This window comes from Candoia aspera, chromosome 2 (genome assembly GCF_035149785.1).
Source record: "Candoia aspera isolate rCanAsp1 chromosome 2, rCanAsp1.hap2, whole genome shotgun sequence".
NCBI lineage: Eukaryota > Metazoa > Chordata > Lepidosauria > Squamata > Boidae > Candoia > Candoia aspera.
Genome location: NC_086154.1, coordinates 262,575,382 through 262,593,975, shown reverse-complemented (window position 1 = coordinate 262,593,975; position 18,594 = coordinate 262,575,382). Strand labels below are relative to the sequence as shown.

Genomic DNA, 18,594 nt, shown 5'->3' with positions numbered 1-18,594 from the left:
GCCTAGATACTTCAGCCAAGCATTGTCTACCTTTGTGTGCCAGCCGGATCTACCCTGTGTGCCAGGGCACCTACCCGAGTGTCCCGTCCCTCCTTTGCCACGCACCAGAGCTCCTTCCAGCCTTGCAGCTTCGATCAGAGGATTGGCCAAGTTCTGCCTTGCTGCCTTGCCACAGTCTGACTCTGCTGTGTTGCCAGGGTGTCCTTTGCCACCTGGGTGGACTTGATTGAATTACATGCTCTAATCTATTGCAAGAACTTTTATGATTGTAAATAGTTTGCTCAATAAAGGATTTTATTAGTAGCTCTGCCTGGCCATCTCATAGTCTGAATGGGGCAATCTCTGGAAATACCTCCCTATGCTTATATCTTGAAACTCTGCAGTGTTAGTACCCTTGAAATCCACACTTGGTATTAATCCTTTTCTCTCCTACCTTCTGGTCCTTCGGGCTTTAGCTTGCATTAAGAGCTGAAGGGTCAGACCCCAAGGCCTTGTTAGCAGAACTTGTTAAGCTGTACAGATTTTTTCATTTCGTTTCCATCCAATCCTTTAAAATTAGCAATTTAATTTTTCTCCCTCTCCCATTTGTGGTGCTACTCAGCCCTGAATGCAGTGTTGCATCCTTGAGGTAACCTTGCTGCGTTGAGAGAAGCCATTGGTGCATTCCAGCAGAGGGACTTCCTCCCACTAATTTTAGCCCGTCAAATGTCAACCTCTTCAGAAAACAGCGCTATCCCATTAAAGCCAGTAAGCCCCCAAATAACGACTGGGGTCTTAAATATCTTTAAATGATGCTAATTGGGCTCAAACCTGTGGGTGAAAGAGAACTTTACTTCCCACCTTTTCACTGGTAGAAGCAGGTACAGTATTGCAAACCATGGGAGCAAGATGCTGTAGGCTTTTCCAAGAGGGATCATTGAGAGGCCTCCTGTACCTTCCTGCCCCTCAGCCTGGTCCTTCTGAATAGATGGGTGCTTAAAGTCCATGCTTCCCAGCTGATATGGGCAGAAGTCATTCTGAGGGGGGAATGGGGTTGTAGTCAGACACATCTGGAAGGCACAGGGTTGAGGAAGACTCATCTCAGAGGTGTTTTGCTAGACCGAAATGCTTTGATTATCAAGGTGTATCCTACCTGCTCATCACAAACTCAGTCCTTGAATATCATCAGTTTAAGACAAAAGGATGTTACAGACACGAGGGAAGCTATCCGTATGTTCGGGGAAGCAGGTTTCCGGAACATCTTTGAGCAATTACTAGCAAAAGAGGCTCAACTGTGGCCTCTTGAACCATTTTCAAATCAATGAAAATAATCCCCATGTACCTACCTTCATCTTTGGGTGAAAACTCTGTTCAGTATAAGGACTGTAATTATTAGTCTCCCTTGCTGGGTTGTTGGAAAGATCACTAGCTGCGGTTGCTTAAGCACTTTGCACTGCTGAAACTCCGATTACTCAACTTCCGATTCAAAATGGGTATGAACGGTGTCGAGGTCATACAGAAAACGAGCCACCTCGTTTTTAACCCAAGCCATCACACTGCTGCAAATTGCTAATGCCTGTGTGTGTTGTTGTGAACTAGTCCACTGTGCTTATCCAACTGACTATTTGAATGTAAGTTCAATGCTAACTTTCTGTTAACACAGGTGTGTGTGGTAGGTTGAAGGTGAGAACCTTAAAAAACGAAACTTGCGGCCCACAGATTCTTCTTCCTTTTTCCTTCTCTTCCAGTTCCCCCAAGTTGGATTGTGGAGACTGCCTTTTAAGAACACCCTCCAGGAAAGGCTGCACAGCACCGGAAGGCAGCGAAGGCATCCATTCAGGGACAAAGAGCATGGGCTTCAATAGTGATGCAGATGGCGCAACCCTTTGGGAGGGCACGAAGAAGGAGCCCATAAGGTCCAGACGAGGTGAGAAGTATTTCTGCTCCTCCATGCCTCTTGTTCAGCATTCCCCAGATTTCTGGACCTGCGCTTCTCTGAGCTGTTCACGAGAACAACATGCTGAGTGGGGTGTTGGCAGTCTCTTTGGATTAGCAAGTGAGTTGGAGATATGAAGGACCTCCAAGGCACCAGAGATAGTGGTGTGTCCCCTCCCCCAAATTAAAATAACCTGCCTTACAGGTAGCCCTTGACTTACGACTATTCGTTTAGTGACTGAAGTTACGATGGCGCTGGAAAAAGTGACTTGCGACCGGCCTCCGCACTTACGACCGTCGCAGTGTCCCTGTGGTCATGTGATCAAAATTCAGGTTCTGGGAGACCAACACTTATGATGGTTGCAACATTCTGGGGTCATGTGATCACCATTTGCAACCTTCCCAGCCAGCTTCCCACAAGCAAAGTCAACAGGGGAAGCTGGATTTGCTTAACGACAGCAGCAAAAAAGGTCATAAAATCGGGCATGACTCACTTAACAACTGCCTCGCTTAGCAACAGAGGTTCTGGTCCCAGTTGTGATCGTAACTCGAGGACCACCTGTATTTAATACGGAATTGGTTTTCTTAGTTATTTCAGGTTAGATTGTCACTGTTAGTGAGATGAGAGGGCAACCTACAGGATTGTTACCCTCCCAGTTTTGAAATGTGCTTTCAGCAGATGATCTCCAGATTTCCCATACAAAGCAAACAATTAGTTATTTGTGTAGTAGAAGAAAATGCCCTGAAAGGGGTTTGTTTAAACCAGAGATCAGGGCACATTCCATTGTAGCACATACTGGCTTATTGACAGCACTGTAGGCAAATATGAGCCTCGAGAGGGTGGGATTACAGTCCTTCTTTAGGCTTGTGCAAATTAGAATATACCTGTGAATGGGTATAGCAGCCAGGTATAGACAACAGCTAGTGTTTGATTGGATATAATACATCACGTGCCTAGTGAGGTCGATGAGGCCATTAGGGTATTGCTATGAAGTAATTGGGCAGGACTACAAAGACAATGAGGTTTTGAAAGCACAAAGAGGCAGTTATTCCATGAACAGAGTTTCTTTCTATGGCAGAGTTTCTCAACCATGGCAACTTTAAGATGGGTGGACTTCAACTCCCAGAATTCCCCAGCCAGCCATGCCAGCCAGTTGAAGTCCACACTTCTTAACGTTGCCATGGTTGGGAGACACTGATCTAGGGAGTTCCTTTCTTCTCCTTTCCCAGAGCTCTGCTCACCCTCCAGGCTCTTTTCTCAGCATATCATTCTCAGCATTCCTTGGCCTTCTCAGTGGTTTATGGCTGAGCCAGGGGTGTCCTCGGGGTCTACTCCACAAAGTCAGGATGGTGGGCATGATAAACCAGGTGGAGCTGTGATCCCATCACTGCAGCCACCATCTTGATTTTTTTTGCCATCCCTGGCTGAGCTGACGGTTTTAGTCTTCCTGGGGAAGCGTACTTTGGGAGAGAGGTTTTTACCTTGACCCCTAGAACTCTCCCTCACTTGCTTACCTACTGGGCCTTACATGCCATTCCAGCCCATGTGAATAAAAATCTTCATCCCCTTTCTTACTACTCAGATATTCCATGAGTATCAAATCAGGCTTCACTGAGTCAGGGCAGGGCTTCGGTCCCACTGATCTCCCCTCTGTTCACCTGTGTGTATCCTTGGCTGTATCCATGCACAAAGCTTCCGTTCAACCTCTGCGCTGCGTTGCGCTCACCCATTCAGGGCTCTCTGGGCAGCCAGATTGGAGGGTCCAAGGTTTGGCTATAGTAAAGTGGTTCTTGCATTTTTGTTAATGGTTGACAAAAGCTGAGATGCTGGACACAACCCCTGATAGAACACAAATTGTGGATTAGTCTGGAGCATACAAATTTCCTAGTGCCTTCAGAAACATATATTCCTTCCCTTTCCCAAATTTAAGATGTTTGCATTTGGTTTGATCTTCCATTATAATGATGGTAAGTTGGCTAACGGATAACCCTTTAAACACTGAACCTTAGTGGTCCACTTGCCATAATAAGCAAGCATGTTCCTGCAACTTTCATCATTTCTTTACATTTCCTGGCTTCTTGTCTTAACTGGACAAACTTTAATTGTCTTAAACTTACGAGAAAAACATGGTTGGAACCGAAATGTTAATTTTGGCTTGGAGGCAATTGTGCTTGGCTGTCTGATTTGGACACAAATGAGGAAGGAATTGGAACATCCAAAGGAAAAGTGCCACTGAGGATGGTCCATTCCTTGAATCCAAATCATAATTTCTCTGTGTTCTTTGAAGTGCTGCTGTATTGACAATTACAAATGACTCACCCTAGATGATAGCATCAGCCAGCAGGATTTGTTTATGTATTTTTCTGCATTCCCCGCTGCCTTAAATGTGTTAAATACTTGTATAGAGTAATAACAACTCTTACTGTTTTTATTGTTATTTATAATTCATTGCACCCATCCAACATTCTCAATTTATTACTTATTTAGTTCTGTGTGTGTGTGTGTGTGTGCGGGCATGCCTAGGAGATTCAGCAGGTATTTCTATCAAATCAATAATCTAGACTATTAAAATCTCCGCATTTGTGAGCAATTCATTCGTTCCTTTGCAAACTCCATTTTCCAGTCTGTTTCCCATTTAATCTAAGTCTAATCGCATTTAAATCAGACCTAATTGCATTTAAATCTTGTTGAAATTGTCCTCTGATTTTATTCTGCACCAATATTCTGTAAGAAGAGCCATGCTGGGTTAGACCAGAAGCCTAACTAGCTTCTGCATTGGCCAACTAGACAGTCAGGAGGGGCTTGGAAGAGCACCCTGCGCCAGGCTCCAGCACCTGGTGCCCTGATTTCCATGTCCATGCCATGGTGAAGAAGGGCACAGCGAATTGTCATTTTGTTCAAATTATGTCGCGTAGCTTGCAGGGTCCCTTCTCCGCAGAAGGGGAAGGTGGAACAAATCTCAGTGGCTGCATCCCCTTGGAAAACCTTTCACTCTGTGAACAGTCTCACAGGGTAATCTTTTTTTCTTTTTTTTCTTTTTAAACAAGGGATGGGCTCTGTGTGGCTTGAAAACTGAGGTTAGGAGCTCAAAGAGATGGGCAGGTTGCCTTCCCTGTTGATCTAGCCTTCTTCTAAGAGAGATGATAAATCTGCTCCTCAGCACTGCTCGGGGAAAACAGATGCCCCTTCTGGCTGTTCCTTCACTGTTGAATCACACACCACTGAAATCCCGCCATTTGAGGCATCTTGAAGCCCCAGGCTCCTCCATTCTGCACCAGGAGAGCCACTGGCCCGATTAGGGGAGCCCAGGCTGCTTGAACTAGCACAGGAACTCTGAAGCTGACTGCTCCTCAAGATCTGCCCAGAGATATTATTTAAGTTCAAGCCCATCCCTTCCTACGGTGATTTCTCCTGCAGAAAAGTCATAGAGCTCATGTGCTCACTGATCACCCCATCTGCTACCACCCTTCTCTGCACAAAATGAACAAAGATAATATGTTTAATCTTCCCCAGGCCCATAAGATAGGGCAGGAAAGGGTCAATCAGATGCCTAAGGCATTTTATTCATTCATTCATTCGTTCATTCATTCATTCTTCAAATTTTGCCACCGACCATCTCCCCCAAGAAGAGGGAGCATCCACCCAAATAGATTTGAGACATGATTTTCCAGCAGAAGGAAGCCATTCCAGGGGTGGATTTTTATGGTGCTATTTTCTAAACGCTCCCCACCCCCCACCCCCAATCCTAATCTTTGGTAAACCAGCATTTTCTAAGCCACACACATATCTTTATACTGAATATTCTTCCTGCTCTTGGCTCAGCACATCCACTTGAGGAGCAAAGTAAAGCACTTTTTCTTGTGTAGCAAAAGATAAACAAATTGGAGAAGTCTTGTGCTTTGCTGCAAATCCTAACCTAATCTTCGGGTCGTTCATGAGCTGCCTCTCCCTCTTTTCTTTTCTGTCCCCCCCCTTCCGCCCCCCTTTTCTCTCCTTTTAAACTTGTCAACGGGTTTGCAGTTTGTGTCGGCAGAAACACAAAAAGAAAGGGAAAGTGCGTGCAGCTCTCCGAGAAACAAACCGGTTGCATTATTGGTTAAGACTGGCCACGTTCAAAAAAAAGAGAGAAGCTTTTGCTGCAAAGAAACTTTTGAAAGGTATCATCAGAGGGGTACCCAAACCGAGGGTGAGGTTAATCTCTTCCAAAGCTCAGCTACAAAAGTTGGAAGCCAGCAAAGGGCTTGTGTCCAAAAGAAATCAATTTCTAATTTGAAACAAAATCATTTTTGACTAACAGGAGTTCAGGACCCATTACTTTTGCTCTATACTCTGCTGACATTTCAGCTCTTTCTGTAGCGCGCAGTGAATTCTAATAGTCATCTCATAACATTGCTACACCAATCAATTTAAGCGAGAGAAAGCCGTTACAATTCTGTAAAGTTTTCAGGGGCAATTTTCACTGATGGATTTCTTTTTTTTCCCCTTCTCTTTCCTTTTCCTTTCTTTTTTTAAAAAGCACCATTATTTTTTTCCCTTCTTCTTTCCATGCACACACACACACACACTGTCTTCCCTCTTTCCTGCAACTACCACGTATGAGAATTGATAGCCTCCATTGTTTCATGACTTCTCTGTGCATTAACTTGTGAATTAAATACCTGAAAAGGAGGTTGACCTTACTGCCCAGTTCTTCTGTTCCCCTTTATTGCCCACTCCCCCTTTAGAGCAATTTGGTTGGAAAATTATAGGCTGATCAACATTGGCTTGCTGTCAAAAGTATGATTAGGAATAATTAACAGATGGCCTTCCCCACTTCCACTGACAGAAGGGTTATTGAAGATTCTGGACCAGGTCCACAAGGCGTGCCGGTTGCAAGGGTGTGTGGTTCTTCTTTTGTCTCATTAATTTCATGGAGGATCTCACACCGCTACTTGGGATCAAATATCCTGCTTTCCTCAATATCTATAGCCATATATATCTTTTGAGGGTGGCATCCAATTTTCTTATTGGACAGTAAGAAGAGAAGAAGTTAAGCCGAACAAAGGGCTTATTTGTTTGAATGAGCAAGGAGTCCATTTTGCTTATGTATCGTTGTGGTGTGTTCATAGCATGCTAAATCTGAGCAGCAAATCAAAATTGTGTTCACCAGGGGTGTCTGCAGGACAGGTAAAAAATGTCAAGATGGCAGCCACAGCCATACGATTGAAGCCCTGCCCTCTCTTAATATGCGTTGCATATATAAAAGGGGCAGGGCTTTAGCCACACGGTTGTGGCTGCCATCTGGCTTTTTTGACCCTCCCTGCAGACACCCCTAGTGTTCGCATCTAACCTGCTCTGCCCAAACAAGTAGATCATAAGATGGCTTGGTGTGATGGCCTGGCTCACCCAAGATAGGAAGACAATGCCTGGTTTCCTATATCAGGCTGAACCACAAACTATCCAAACCCATGTTAGTTTAGTTTAGTTTAGTTTAGTTTATTGTATGAAATCAGCTGTTGTTTTCTCACTTAAATGAGGAAACCATTTCACGTGACAAGACTGGTCCAACTTTATATTTGTGAATTTTCTATTTTCTTCTATTTGTTCCTTCCTTCTTTTGCAACATAAAGAAAAGTCACATTCTGTCATTTGAGGATGTCTTCCCCACCAGCACCTTCTTCTATGGCAGTTTCAATGATCCTGTCTTCTGTTATTTATAAAACATGTCCACCAGTACTTCTGTACTACCCATGGCAGCTAATAATCCTTAAAGCCAATAATATAATATTCCAAAAGCAGGTCCAGCAAATAAAATAATATAAAAGGTAAAGCAGAGTTATCATCCAATTTTCACATCCCATAAAACAAGCACCTTCCTAAATGAGAAAATTGATGAAAGCCAAAGACTGTGAAAGTTTCCACAATTTAGGTGTGACTGCCACAAAGCCCCCTTTTTCCCTGTAATGTTTGTATGAAATATTCCAAATCTGACAGAAGTCATGGGTTTGCCTCAGAGATCCTTGTATTATGGCTTTGTGACCTCTGCTCCCATCAAAATGTAGATTACCTGGAGAAGAATCAGACATACACGCACCACATTTGCTTTCTAAACTGTGTACATTCTGGTATTTGTTCATTTGGTATAATTCCTAGGGACTGTTGAAAATTTTTATCTCATTTTACTGCTCTGTGTGTGTGTGTGTGTGTGTGTGTGTGTGTGTGTATTCCTTCAAGAAAATGCATTGTGTCTGCATTATTGTTCTGGTTTATATCAAGCTTTTTATTGCTTACAGCTTGCTTGACCCTGTCGTGTGAACATCTCGTGGCTTTTCTATGATTTTCTGTGATTCTATCTTGATTTGCTCTGTCCTTATGTGTATTATGGGTTATGTATAAGGATTATGATAGCCATAGGACAAGCTTTGGATATCTTCCTTTCCCCCAGCCTCTTCTTGGTGAGCTTGTTTCAGAACTAACTCCTGATTTACAGACGTTCAGCTAACCTGAAATTGTGGTATAGCAAATGGAATGCACTTCTAGACAAATTAAAACAGTGCCTAGATCGTGCTGTGTTTGCTTTTGAAAACCTCCCAGTTACCATGCAAATCTGCCCTAGCGTTGTGAGGTTTCTCACAGTTCCCAGTGAAAACTGGAAATCCAGAGGCAAAGTTTTCAAGAGTTGGCCTGAAGGTCATTAGGGAATGGCAGCCTGTCACAGGCTGAAACCACAGTGGTGACACCAAGTCTACTCCGGGTAGCGTATGTGCAATTAAGACTCCAGGCAGCCAGGAAAATATATATTCATTCCCTACCTGTCACCGGTAACAACAGCTTACCCTGCTGATTTGCCATATCTAAAGCTCCCTGAAGAACAGCCTGATGCTTGGGCCTGGTGTCTAAAAGAAGACGAAGCAAGCAAAGGCTGCTGCAAATGTTTCTTCTCTTTCCACAGGGATGACCCCAGGCTCTGGGAAGGATGCCGCTATGTCTCCTGGAGCGGCAGGCCCCAGGAAGGAGCTCGTGACTGCGGCCACCTCCCCAATCCAGCACGGGGCTTGGCGGTAAGATGGCTGGCGATGCCTGCTTTAGGGTTCCGCAGCACGACCGTCATATTGTCCCCCACGCAAGGAGACGTGGCTGAGTTTCATGCTTTCCTCCAGCTGGATCTTATAAACTTAGATCTGCCGTATCTTGTGACATTTATAGCCAGCCCCAAATTGCTTGTTAGAATAAGAAATGCAGGGAAACGCCAAGTTCTAACGTTTTAATTTTTACTTAGATTCCAGGAGAGAGAGAGACAGACGTATTTTAAACTACCGACGCATTTAATATAGTCGTAAATAATTTAAAGGCAACGTGGGGTAATTTTTTTTTTCCTTTCCAAAGTCTACTTGGCCTTACAGGCATGCCCCCACCACCCCACAAGCTGCGCCATGTTTTATCACAGTGTATTTCTTGCCAAGCTGTTTTGTACTGTTTTGCTACAGAATGGAAAGCAATCAAATTGTGTGTCATTAACAATTCAGCTAAGTTACCTAAAGAAACCTCGGTTGGCAGCACCGCAATTATGAAGAAGCCGTAGGTGTGCTCACCAAATTGGGAATTGATGATACTGAATGGGGCTGTTTCTAGTTTAAACTGTGGACTCTTCACCCCCTGCACGCATAATACTGGCTGTTTGCCAACCTGGAACTAGCCAGGGAATATAGGTAGTCCTCGCTTAATGACAATAACTGGGACTGGAATTTCCACCACTAAGAGATGTGGTCGTAAAGCATGATGTCATGTGACCATGCTGCTTAGTGATGGCAGTTCTGGCAGTCCTTGGTGAACTGTCATTAAGCAAATCACCGCAAGTCATTAAGCAAAGGCCTTGCGTGACTACAACTTCCAACTTCCTGCCGGCTTCCCCATTGACTCTGCTTGTCTGCAACTTTGAGGTCCAGTTGTAACTGCTACTTGTTCAGCGCCATCCTAAGTTCGAAGGGTCGCTGAATGTGTGGTCGTTAACCGAGGACCCCTTGTATATTCTCCCTCTTTCCTTCTTTGGAGCACAAGGGGCTTTCCCTTGTTCATTTGGGTTATGCTTTAGCATTATCCCTAAGCAGATGTTCGCTGTGGTCCCTTGAAAATGGCCTTGCAAGGCTCTTTTGTGCTCGGAGAGGTGGGACCCCTGGTATAAATGTTCCTAATATAATTGGTTTCAGTAATACAAGCCTCCAGCCGGTCTGCACCGCCACCCCCCCACCCCGCACTGACAATGTTGCCTCACCTGGTAATGAAACGTCTGCTGGAACACCACCAAGCTTAGAGAACACCCTGAGCTCTATGTATTCTCTACTATTGAAACGTCGGTAACACTGAACTCTGCTAAGGCAGGCAAGGTCGTGGCAGGGGCAGGGGGCAACCTCTTGCCATTTAAAATATTTTAACGTTGCTTGTTGAATTCAGACTGCCGAAGTGCCTTGCCCTCAGCTGCAGCTAGATTTAGGTCTGGACTGTTGAAAGAACCAGTCTTGTGGTGTACACAATGATGGTGGCTTGCTTTGACCAGTACAGTACCTGGTTTGATTGGTCTTTTCTTTTCTTTTTTCTTTTTTTTTTTGAGCTGCTCTTCCTTATACTTCCAAGATTAGCCAGAGATTTGGACAGGGAAGAAGCAAATGAGGAGTTTATGAGAAGCGACAAAAGAGCCACACCACCCCATTCGCGTGTAAACATGCAGTCTGTAAACCGACAAATCACAGTGTTTTTAGGCCTTCCTAGATGAAGGCCAGAGCCTCATGTGGTCCAAAGAGGTAGGCGGCACAGCTGATCACAGCCAAAACTCTCCCCGCGACCTGGGTTCAATCCCTGTGGAAGCTGGACTCTTGGGTAGCTGGCTTAGGTCGACTCAGCCTTCCATCCCTCCGAGGTCCGTAAAACGAGCACCTTGCTGGGGAAGGTGACGACTGGGGAAGGCAATGGCAAGCCACCCCGCTCTATAGTCTGCCAAGAAAATGTCGTGAAGGTGGCATCCCCCCCAAAGGGTCAGACATGACTCGGTGCTTGCACAGGGGACCTTTCACCTTTCAGGTGAAGGCCAGCCTGGACGGGTGAGCACCTGAAATCTTCCTTCCATACTTTCTGCATAATTGTTCTCTCTCAAGAAAAAACAGGTCTTCTTGTGAACCAAAGTTTCACTTCCGTTACATCCCCCGCCTCCCTAGTTGCCCATTTCCACCCCAAAAGGGAACCTGAATAACAGCGTTAAGTCCCCAGATGTAGAACAAACCATTTTACCTAGAATCCATCACAACAGGTGCCAGCTGAGTTTGAATGAGGGTCCACTCCTGTTTGCAAGTAACCAATGCCCCTTCTGTTATTTTGGAGGTAAGCCCAGATTAACCACAGGTGGCTCCCTGGTGATCACATGTGCTTGATGGGACACTTGGAAAGTAGGTGCTTCACCCAAATACCACAGGCATGTGTCTACAAAACATAATGTGTGGGTGCCTTTGAACTCTAGACACACAAACTGGACTTCTGCTTTCTTCCAGAGCCTTAAATTGCCTGGGGACTTTATTAATTTCATTGCCTTTGCAATAAATTGCGATTCATGTGACTCAATAGACTAATGAAAAAGGTGCTTATATGAATTAATTTCCCAGATAGCAAAGTATTTGTGCTCCGAGAACACATTTCTTTCTGCTCTCTGCCATGCCAGTGAAGAAGCTGCTGTCGGTGGAGGGAAGTCTGGTGACTGAACTACATCTATGAATCAGGGCATTTTCAACCCCTTGGCTTTTTAGTGAGGGCTTGTGAATTCAGGAGTTGATATATCCAAAAGATCAAGAAAGAATTTGATCTCTGTGTCTTGTTTCGTTTTGAGTTATCTGCATACCCAGCGACAACCACCACTTATTAGTGCTGGGTATTTTGGTTGTAGCTATAATGTGGACATCGAGGATGAGTCATCATCCCTGGCAGCTTCTGCCAAGGATGGTTGTGGGCCAAGGAGGACAAGTTCTTGCCATTGACTAACTAGATGCCCGTACAAGATTTGAAATAGTTGCTTCAGTAAAGGAGTCTTACAATTCTTTATGTTTCAGCAATACGTCTCCAAGCTCAGCCACCATGGAAGTGATCTGTGATATGACAGTGAAGTAATACATGACCTTTTGGCTTCAGCTTGCTTTTCCTTGCTGTCCAATTCTTATCCTCCAAAGGGTCAAAGGAAGAGCAGTGAGCTTTGATCTTGGCCAGGATGATTCATTTTTCTTGTCTTTGGTGTAGAAGACTTAGCTAATTTGGTTGATGAAGTTATGAGTTTAGTGTTCTAATGTTTATCTTTGTGGGTCTGGGATAGATCAGTAAGTTGCTCAGGGTTAAGCTCTTCTGGATGACCTCTGATCCTATGGAAGACCCCATGGAGCTGCTGTTGTCCACCTGCTTTCATGTATTTTTTCACTTATACATCTATAGGTCTGGGGTACCTGAGGGACCACCTGACTCCCATGGTTTATGCCTGTCTGGTAAGATCTGGCAGAGCCTGTGCACTTCAGGTCCCTTCAAGCAAACAGTGCCACCAATTGGGACCCAGGAAGGCTGGCTTCTCTGTCACATCCTGCCTTCTGGAATGAGATCCCCAGAGATCTGTATGGCTCCCACCTTTAAAAACCTGGCTGTTCTCCCAGGCCTTGGGGTAGGGTGTTTCTGGAGCTCTGTTGGCTTGGTTTTCTGCTTGAGGTTGTGTGTTTGTTCAGACGTGTGGGATTTCTTTTCCAGTGTTTTCCCTTTATTGTGTTCTGTATTTAGTATGAGACTGTTTGGTGTAGTGGTGGTTAAGGCCCCAGACTAGAAACTGGGAGACCAGGAGTTCTAGTCCTGCCTGAGGCATGAAGCCAGCTGGGTGACTTTGGGCCAGTCCCTTTCTCTCAGCCCTGGGAAGAAGGTGGCAATGGCAAACCACTTCTGAAATCTTGCCAAGAAAACTGCAGGGGCTAGTTCAGGCAGTTCCCAGAAGTTAAGACTGACCAAAGCAAACAAACAAAATTTTTAGTGTAAGTTACCCAGAGCAATTTTGGAATTGGGTGGCCTCTAAATCTTGTATAAAATCAAAATACAATTAAAAATGGGATGGGATGGGATGGATCAAAGCAATTGCTCAGCCAGGAGCTGGACCTCCAGAATGTTCTCTTCTTTGCATATGAATATATTTTTTCTCCCCCCTCCGACTTCCTAGTGCACTGTGTTAGTATAATTGACCAGGTTAAAGAGGTGTGTTTTGCTTTCCCTTACTCATGGGCTTCTCTAATTGAAAATGGTAAATGGACAAGTATTTCTGCGTGAGACCTAAACCCATCCTATTCTTCATCAGCGAAACCTGCTTGGGCAGCAGGTCAGTCTCAATTTATCATGGAATGGGTTATAAGCTTAGATTGCAGGTTTAACTAACTAAATTAATCAATATGGAGAATTATAGCTGCTGGTGTGCCACTAAAGTTAAAGATCTGTCAGCATGTTTGTTATAATCCACACTTAACGGTTAAACCCTAATGGTTTGCTTTGCTAGGAACTGAATCTTGCTGAACAAAACTGGAGCCTTAACAGGAGGGTGGGGGAGAGAGGAATGGAATCAATTGAGTTTGCAGGATAGGTAATTACTTTGGGCTATTTAAAGTTCTAGCAGATTGAGCCAAGGTAGGTTTCGTGTGAAGCCCTAACCAACCCCAGCGGCAGAGGGAAGCCTAGCTTTTGAAAAAGGAAGTGGGTGCAGAGTCAAGAGTTCCGAAGACCTAATGCCCCAACAGAAGGGCAGAGTGAGGTTGAGGGGCCACGCTGCAAAAATCTGGCTGGCCCAAACTTTGTGTTTGGGCAACTGCTCTTCTAGGAACATTTTCCTCTAGATCTTTTGTTCCCACCTGATGATGATAATAGTCATATACAACAAAGGGGGTGGAATGGGGCCAGGTAGATGACTGTGGCCCATTTTCCATCCTTAGAGCTGTCTGTGCTTCAACTGCAGGGCCGATTCTAGATGGACAGTGTCACTCCTGTCTACAGAAGGTGGCACTCCAGGCTCACCTTGGCTGATGAGGAAAAAGTTAAGCAGGTTTGGGCCTGTGTAATACTCCAAAGCAGAACCACTAGGAAATCCAAAGGGTTTAGGGAAGTAAACAAACAAACAAACAAAAAACAAATCCAGAAGAAAGCAGTGGCAAACCACTTGCATAATGCTGCCGTTAAAACAATGTGGAAGTACCCACAGAGTTGGCAGTAGACGAGTCTGACTCAAGGGTGTCTTTAGCTTTGTAGTAAAACACAAACAGGTGGTATTTGCTCCAGCTGTTCAGTAAATATGAGAAAGAGCTGTTAATACATTTTCATTGCAATGGCTTGGCATGACATGATGTGTGATGAGAATAGGACTTTGCTAAGAGAAGCTGCAGGAATAAATGAGAGAGGAAGGGTTATCGCTCTAAACCTCAGTGTCGTCTTCCATCCACCCCCATATCTCTTTCCAATGTTCATTTCTCTCTAGTGTCAGATTTGGGGAGCAGAAATCGTTGCTGGGCATTGGTTTAAGGCAAAGAGCAGGTCTAGGAGAATATAGGATGAACTTGGTCCACCTGTTTGCCATGTAGGCTCCCAGGAGAAGGTCACCAGCTCCTTGGTGGAGGTGGTCACGTGCAATGGCTGTGTGAGTTTGGGGGTGACAAGTTTGTTTCTGGGAGGCTGCTGCCCAGTTGGAAGAGGCTCAGTGCAAGAACCCAAAGTCAAGGATCCCTGACAGATGTCTGTCTAGCCTCCAGTGTAGAGGAACCCACCATTTCTCTGGGAAAGTGATTCTACTGGCCAACGGCTCTTACTGCTGGGAAGCTCTTCATCACCTTTGATTGGGATCTGCCTTCCTGTGACTTAAAGCCAGTAGTCTGTCTCCTGCACTTCAAATGAGAGAGAACAAGTTTTGATCATCTCCCTCTATGTGACATCCTTGAAAAGTGCTGTCAGTCATCTTTTCTCAAGCTAAACATACTCAACTCCTTCAGTCTCCTCCCATGTGACTTAGTCTCTATTCCTCATTCATCTTTGTTATCCTTCTCTGAACCTGTCCCAGGTTCTTTAAACTCTTCTGAATGTGTGGTGCCCTGAAGCGACACAGGACTCAAGGTGGGAACCGACAAAGCAGAATAAAGTGCAGTTGTTTCCCGTGGCTTGAAAACTACATTTTTGTGTTTCCTAGCCTATACAACCCCATCTGACTTTCGTTTCCAAAATAAAGAAGTTTGCAATTTCCCGGTTAAAATTCATCTGTTATTTGGGTCCTTTTATCTAACCCATCCAAATCATCATGCATTTTATTTCTCGAAGATATTAGCCATCTCATTCAATGTGTGTATCATTTGCAGATCTGATGTGCATTCCCTCCAGGGTATTAACAAAAATATTGAAGAGTAGAAGACCCAGGATTGGTCCCCAGGGCACCCCACTTGATGCCCCTCTCCGACAGAAAAATTAGCTTTGCAGCTAACTTGGTGGCATGTATTAGAATGAAAAGGTCTTGCAATTTCCTGTAGTGTTCATATTAGGTAATAACTCAGACGCACACACTCTGAGAGAGTTGCAACAGCAGTATTCTTTTGGAGTTTTTAGAAAAACAAATAACATTGTACCAATCTATGTTCTGGGGCTGTTAGGAGGAATGGCAAGTTTTGCCCAGCACATCTCTGATCAGGTAGATGGGCATTTGGGGACTTTTAAACAAATTAATGTTTGATGTAATATGCCATGCCCAGAGCTGCATATTGAATAGTCCGCAGTGCTATATTATCCCTCCGGATCCTTTGAACTAAACGTTTTGTAGTAAATAAAAATGTGAACTAGCTGTGCGTGGAGCAGCAACTGCTGTTGAGGTTTTGGTGCCTCGGATAGCTAAATGGGGTTTTGGCTTTTGAAGTGGCGTGTTCCACACGAAAGAACTGTCTCTGCAGAGCCACCTTCCATCAAGTGGATCTTTGTGACAAAATCCTCGGACTAAATCTCAGCGCTGAAGCGGAAGGGGGATCTAATTTCTAAATGGGTAGAGGGAAGAAGCATGGTGATGGGAATGATGCTAGTTCAAAATATTACAGGAGGTCAGTCCTCCCCCATTCCACTTTCCCCGAGGAGAACCAACATCACGAAAAGTCCAATATAGTTCCATATGCGAGTGATCAAAGCAGACACTGGCAAATTAATCTCTCTTATTCACTGTGTAGGTTGTTAATTGTTCTCTCTGCTTGCTGTCGATATAATGTGAAATTTTCATTCCCCCCATTCAGGATGGGGAAAAGTTGTGGCTGAAAATGTTAACATTTGCATTTTTATTTGTTGATTTATTTAAAGGACAGCCTTTCTTACAGCAATCCATCACTCAGTGACACCCCAGATATGAATAATGTATTGTAGACTTGCGGTTACAATGTGTAATAAGTGCCAGAGACAGTAGGAGAATGTTAACTATGTTGCAAATGTAATATTTATCGACTCGTAGTTTATTGCTTTGGAGGTTCAATAATACTGACCATAGGACATTAATACCGCTTATCCTGATTTTAGCCGGCAACCTACGTATGCAGAAATGAGCCGTCTCTCTCGTACTCCCCCAATAAATATGGAATTTACAGCACTTTCTAGATGGCGCATCATTGGGTGGGCATGTGTACCATATGTTTAAACTCTAAAGTGGGGTGGGGGGGGGGAGCTTGGCTTTGCCACCAACTTGGTTTTGCCTGGAGCCTGGTTCAAAGGGCGATCCCAAACATTGAGGTCTTGATGGTTCATAGATCCTGGGCTGATCTTTGTGGTTGGAGCTGCCAGTATTTAGAGGCTTTCAAATTGGTCAGTCTGAAGGACCAGTAAGCTTGGGGTCTCCATGCATGTACCCTTCAGTAGCATATAACTTCAGGAGCAATATAGATCCTGCCCTACAGTTTGCCTGATCACGACTCACTGGGCCAACTGTCTTGCATGCAGTGGCTTGTATGATCTGTCCAGAGAGACTGTGGGGTTGGGTTCTCCAGAGGAGATCACCAAAAAGAGCTCACTTAACGTCCATCTTACCAGGTAGAGTAGACAGAAAACATGACCAGATGAACTAATTCTACTTTATTGTAAGGCTACGTTAACAGAATCTTGCAAATCTGAAAGGACAAATCTCATGCCATCTCCTTTACAGCCGTAGAAACTAGGGAGGGTCCCTTCTGAGCCTCTTGCTCTGCCCACTATCCAGCTGCGGGCTATACTGTCTCTTATCTGACCCTTCCCTTGGCAGCATCTCTTCGCCCAGTCTCCCAAGGTCATTCCCACATACCATTACACTTAAATTTCTTCTACTCAGTTACTTAAAATTGTAGACGTTCTAATTCACAAAGTGTGTTCAGTGGAGTGAAAGCCCTACTGTTGGCACGGAGACCACCCACAGGGCCTCTCCAGCTGACCTCATAGCCTAAATTGAGTGGCATGGGGCGGCAGCCGCTGTGGGTTTGTAGGCTCACAGTTACACCTTAAAGTGGAGCCAAGAGCTCAGAGGCAACTGGCACTGTGCTCCCTGGAGAGGTGTTAGTCCCATTTAGCAGCCCCACTTAGCTCTCGGGAAGCTGAGTTCTGCCCCAGTTGCAGCTAAGGAGACCCAGCTACGTGTGTATTGTAGTAGTCTGGGTGAAAGGCATTAGGCATGGATCACTGCGGGAAGGTCATCTAGGTCCGGCAGGGGAGGAGCTGGTGCCCCAGCCCAAACTGGGCAGTTTTCTCTCCTGGAAGTCGAGGTCTTGCTGTTCCACCTGGAAGCGCCTTTGACTGAGGTCCTAGGCCACTGTCCTTTGGAAGACCTCCTCTTCCTGGAATTGGTAGAGTGCAAAGGATGCAGCTGTTAGAACCTCGCTGTCCAATACTCGGCCTTGACCTCATCCAGGAAGCAGCTCAGTCAGGAGAGGAATAGGGATGTTGGCAGGAGAAGGCACTAAGGGGCATCGAGGTCAGAAGCTGTTGGAGGGCAGATGTGCTGGCAGATGCTTCTCAAAAACCTCAGAGAGATTGAAGAATTCCTTCTAGCTGTGGGGGCTGGCACTGCTAGAGAAGGTTGTGAAGCTTCTTTGGGGCAGTCAGAAATCACCGGCACGGGAAACGAGGGCTCTCTGTTTTGTTCCTTTCTCTTTTTAAAAGAACAGAACAAAGAACCTGTATGAAGAGATGCGAATTCCAGGGCCTGGTGTGGGCCACCATTGCAAACATCAAGTTCCTCTTTCAGTCAGCAGGGGAGAAGGGAAGCGAGAGGGGAAAATGGTGCCGTGTTTTTGTGGGCAGGCTGGGAGGGAAGGTGTCTGAGTTTTGTGCCTGAGATGGCAGCTTGTGCGACCGTTACCAGCTCCATTTTGGCATTCGGGGTTGTGGCCATTGCTACGAAAATGAAATTCTGCCAAAAGCTCCCTGCCTTTCAGTGCAAAGAGATTAATGTTAATTAGCAACTGTCGGCTGTAATTGTCACCCTCATTAAAATACAGAATTATGTATTTTTTAGTTATAAATAACCTTTCTAATTGTACTTGATGTATGCCAGTTTAATCAAATAGTACACTTGCTCGCAGGCTGATATTTGCATTAATCTAACATTGGATCTCAGTCTTTTTGATCTTCGCTTTTTCCAAATTTTGCTGGTGTGTTTTGGGAGGTGGGGTGAG

At 44.9% G+C, this 18,594-nt stretch overlaps 1 protein-coding gene across 1 annotated transcript in view; it reads left to right on the top strand.

Moving 5' to 3' along the window:
- KIAA1328 (KIAA1328 ortholog) overlaps positions 1–18,594 on the top strand; it is a 115,805-nt gene that overhangs the window by 82,013 nt on the left and 15,198 nt on the right. The window contains exons 4-5 of the mRNA XM_063295876.1: positions 1,728–1,906; positions 8,847–8,955. Coding sequence (XP_063151946.1) covers positions 1,728–1,906; positions 8,847–8,955 — 288 coding nt within the window. The remainder of the gene's footprint in view (positions 1–1,727; positions 1,907–8,846; positions 8,956–18,594) is intronic.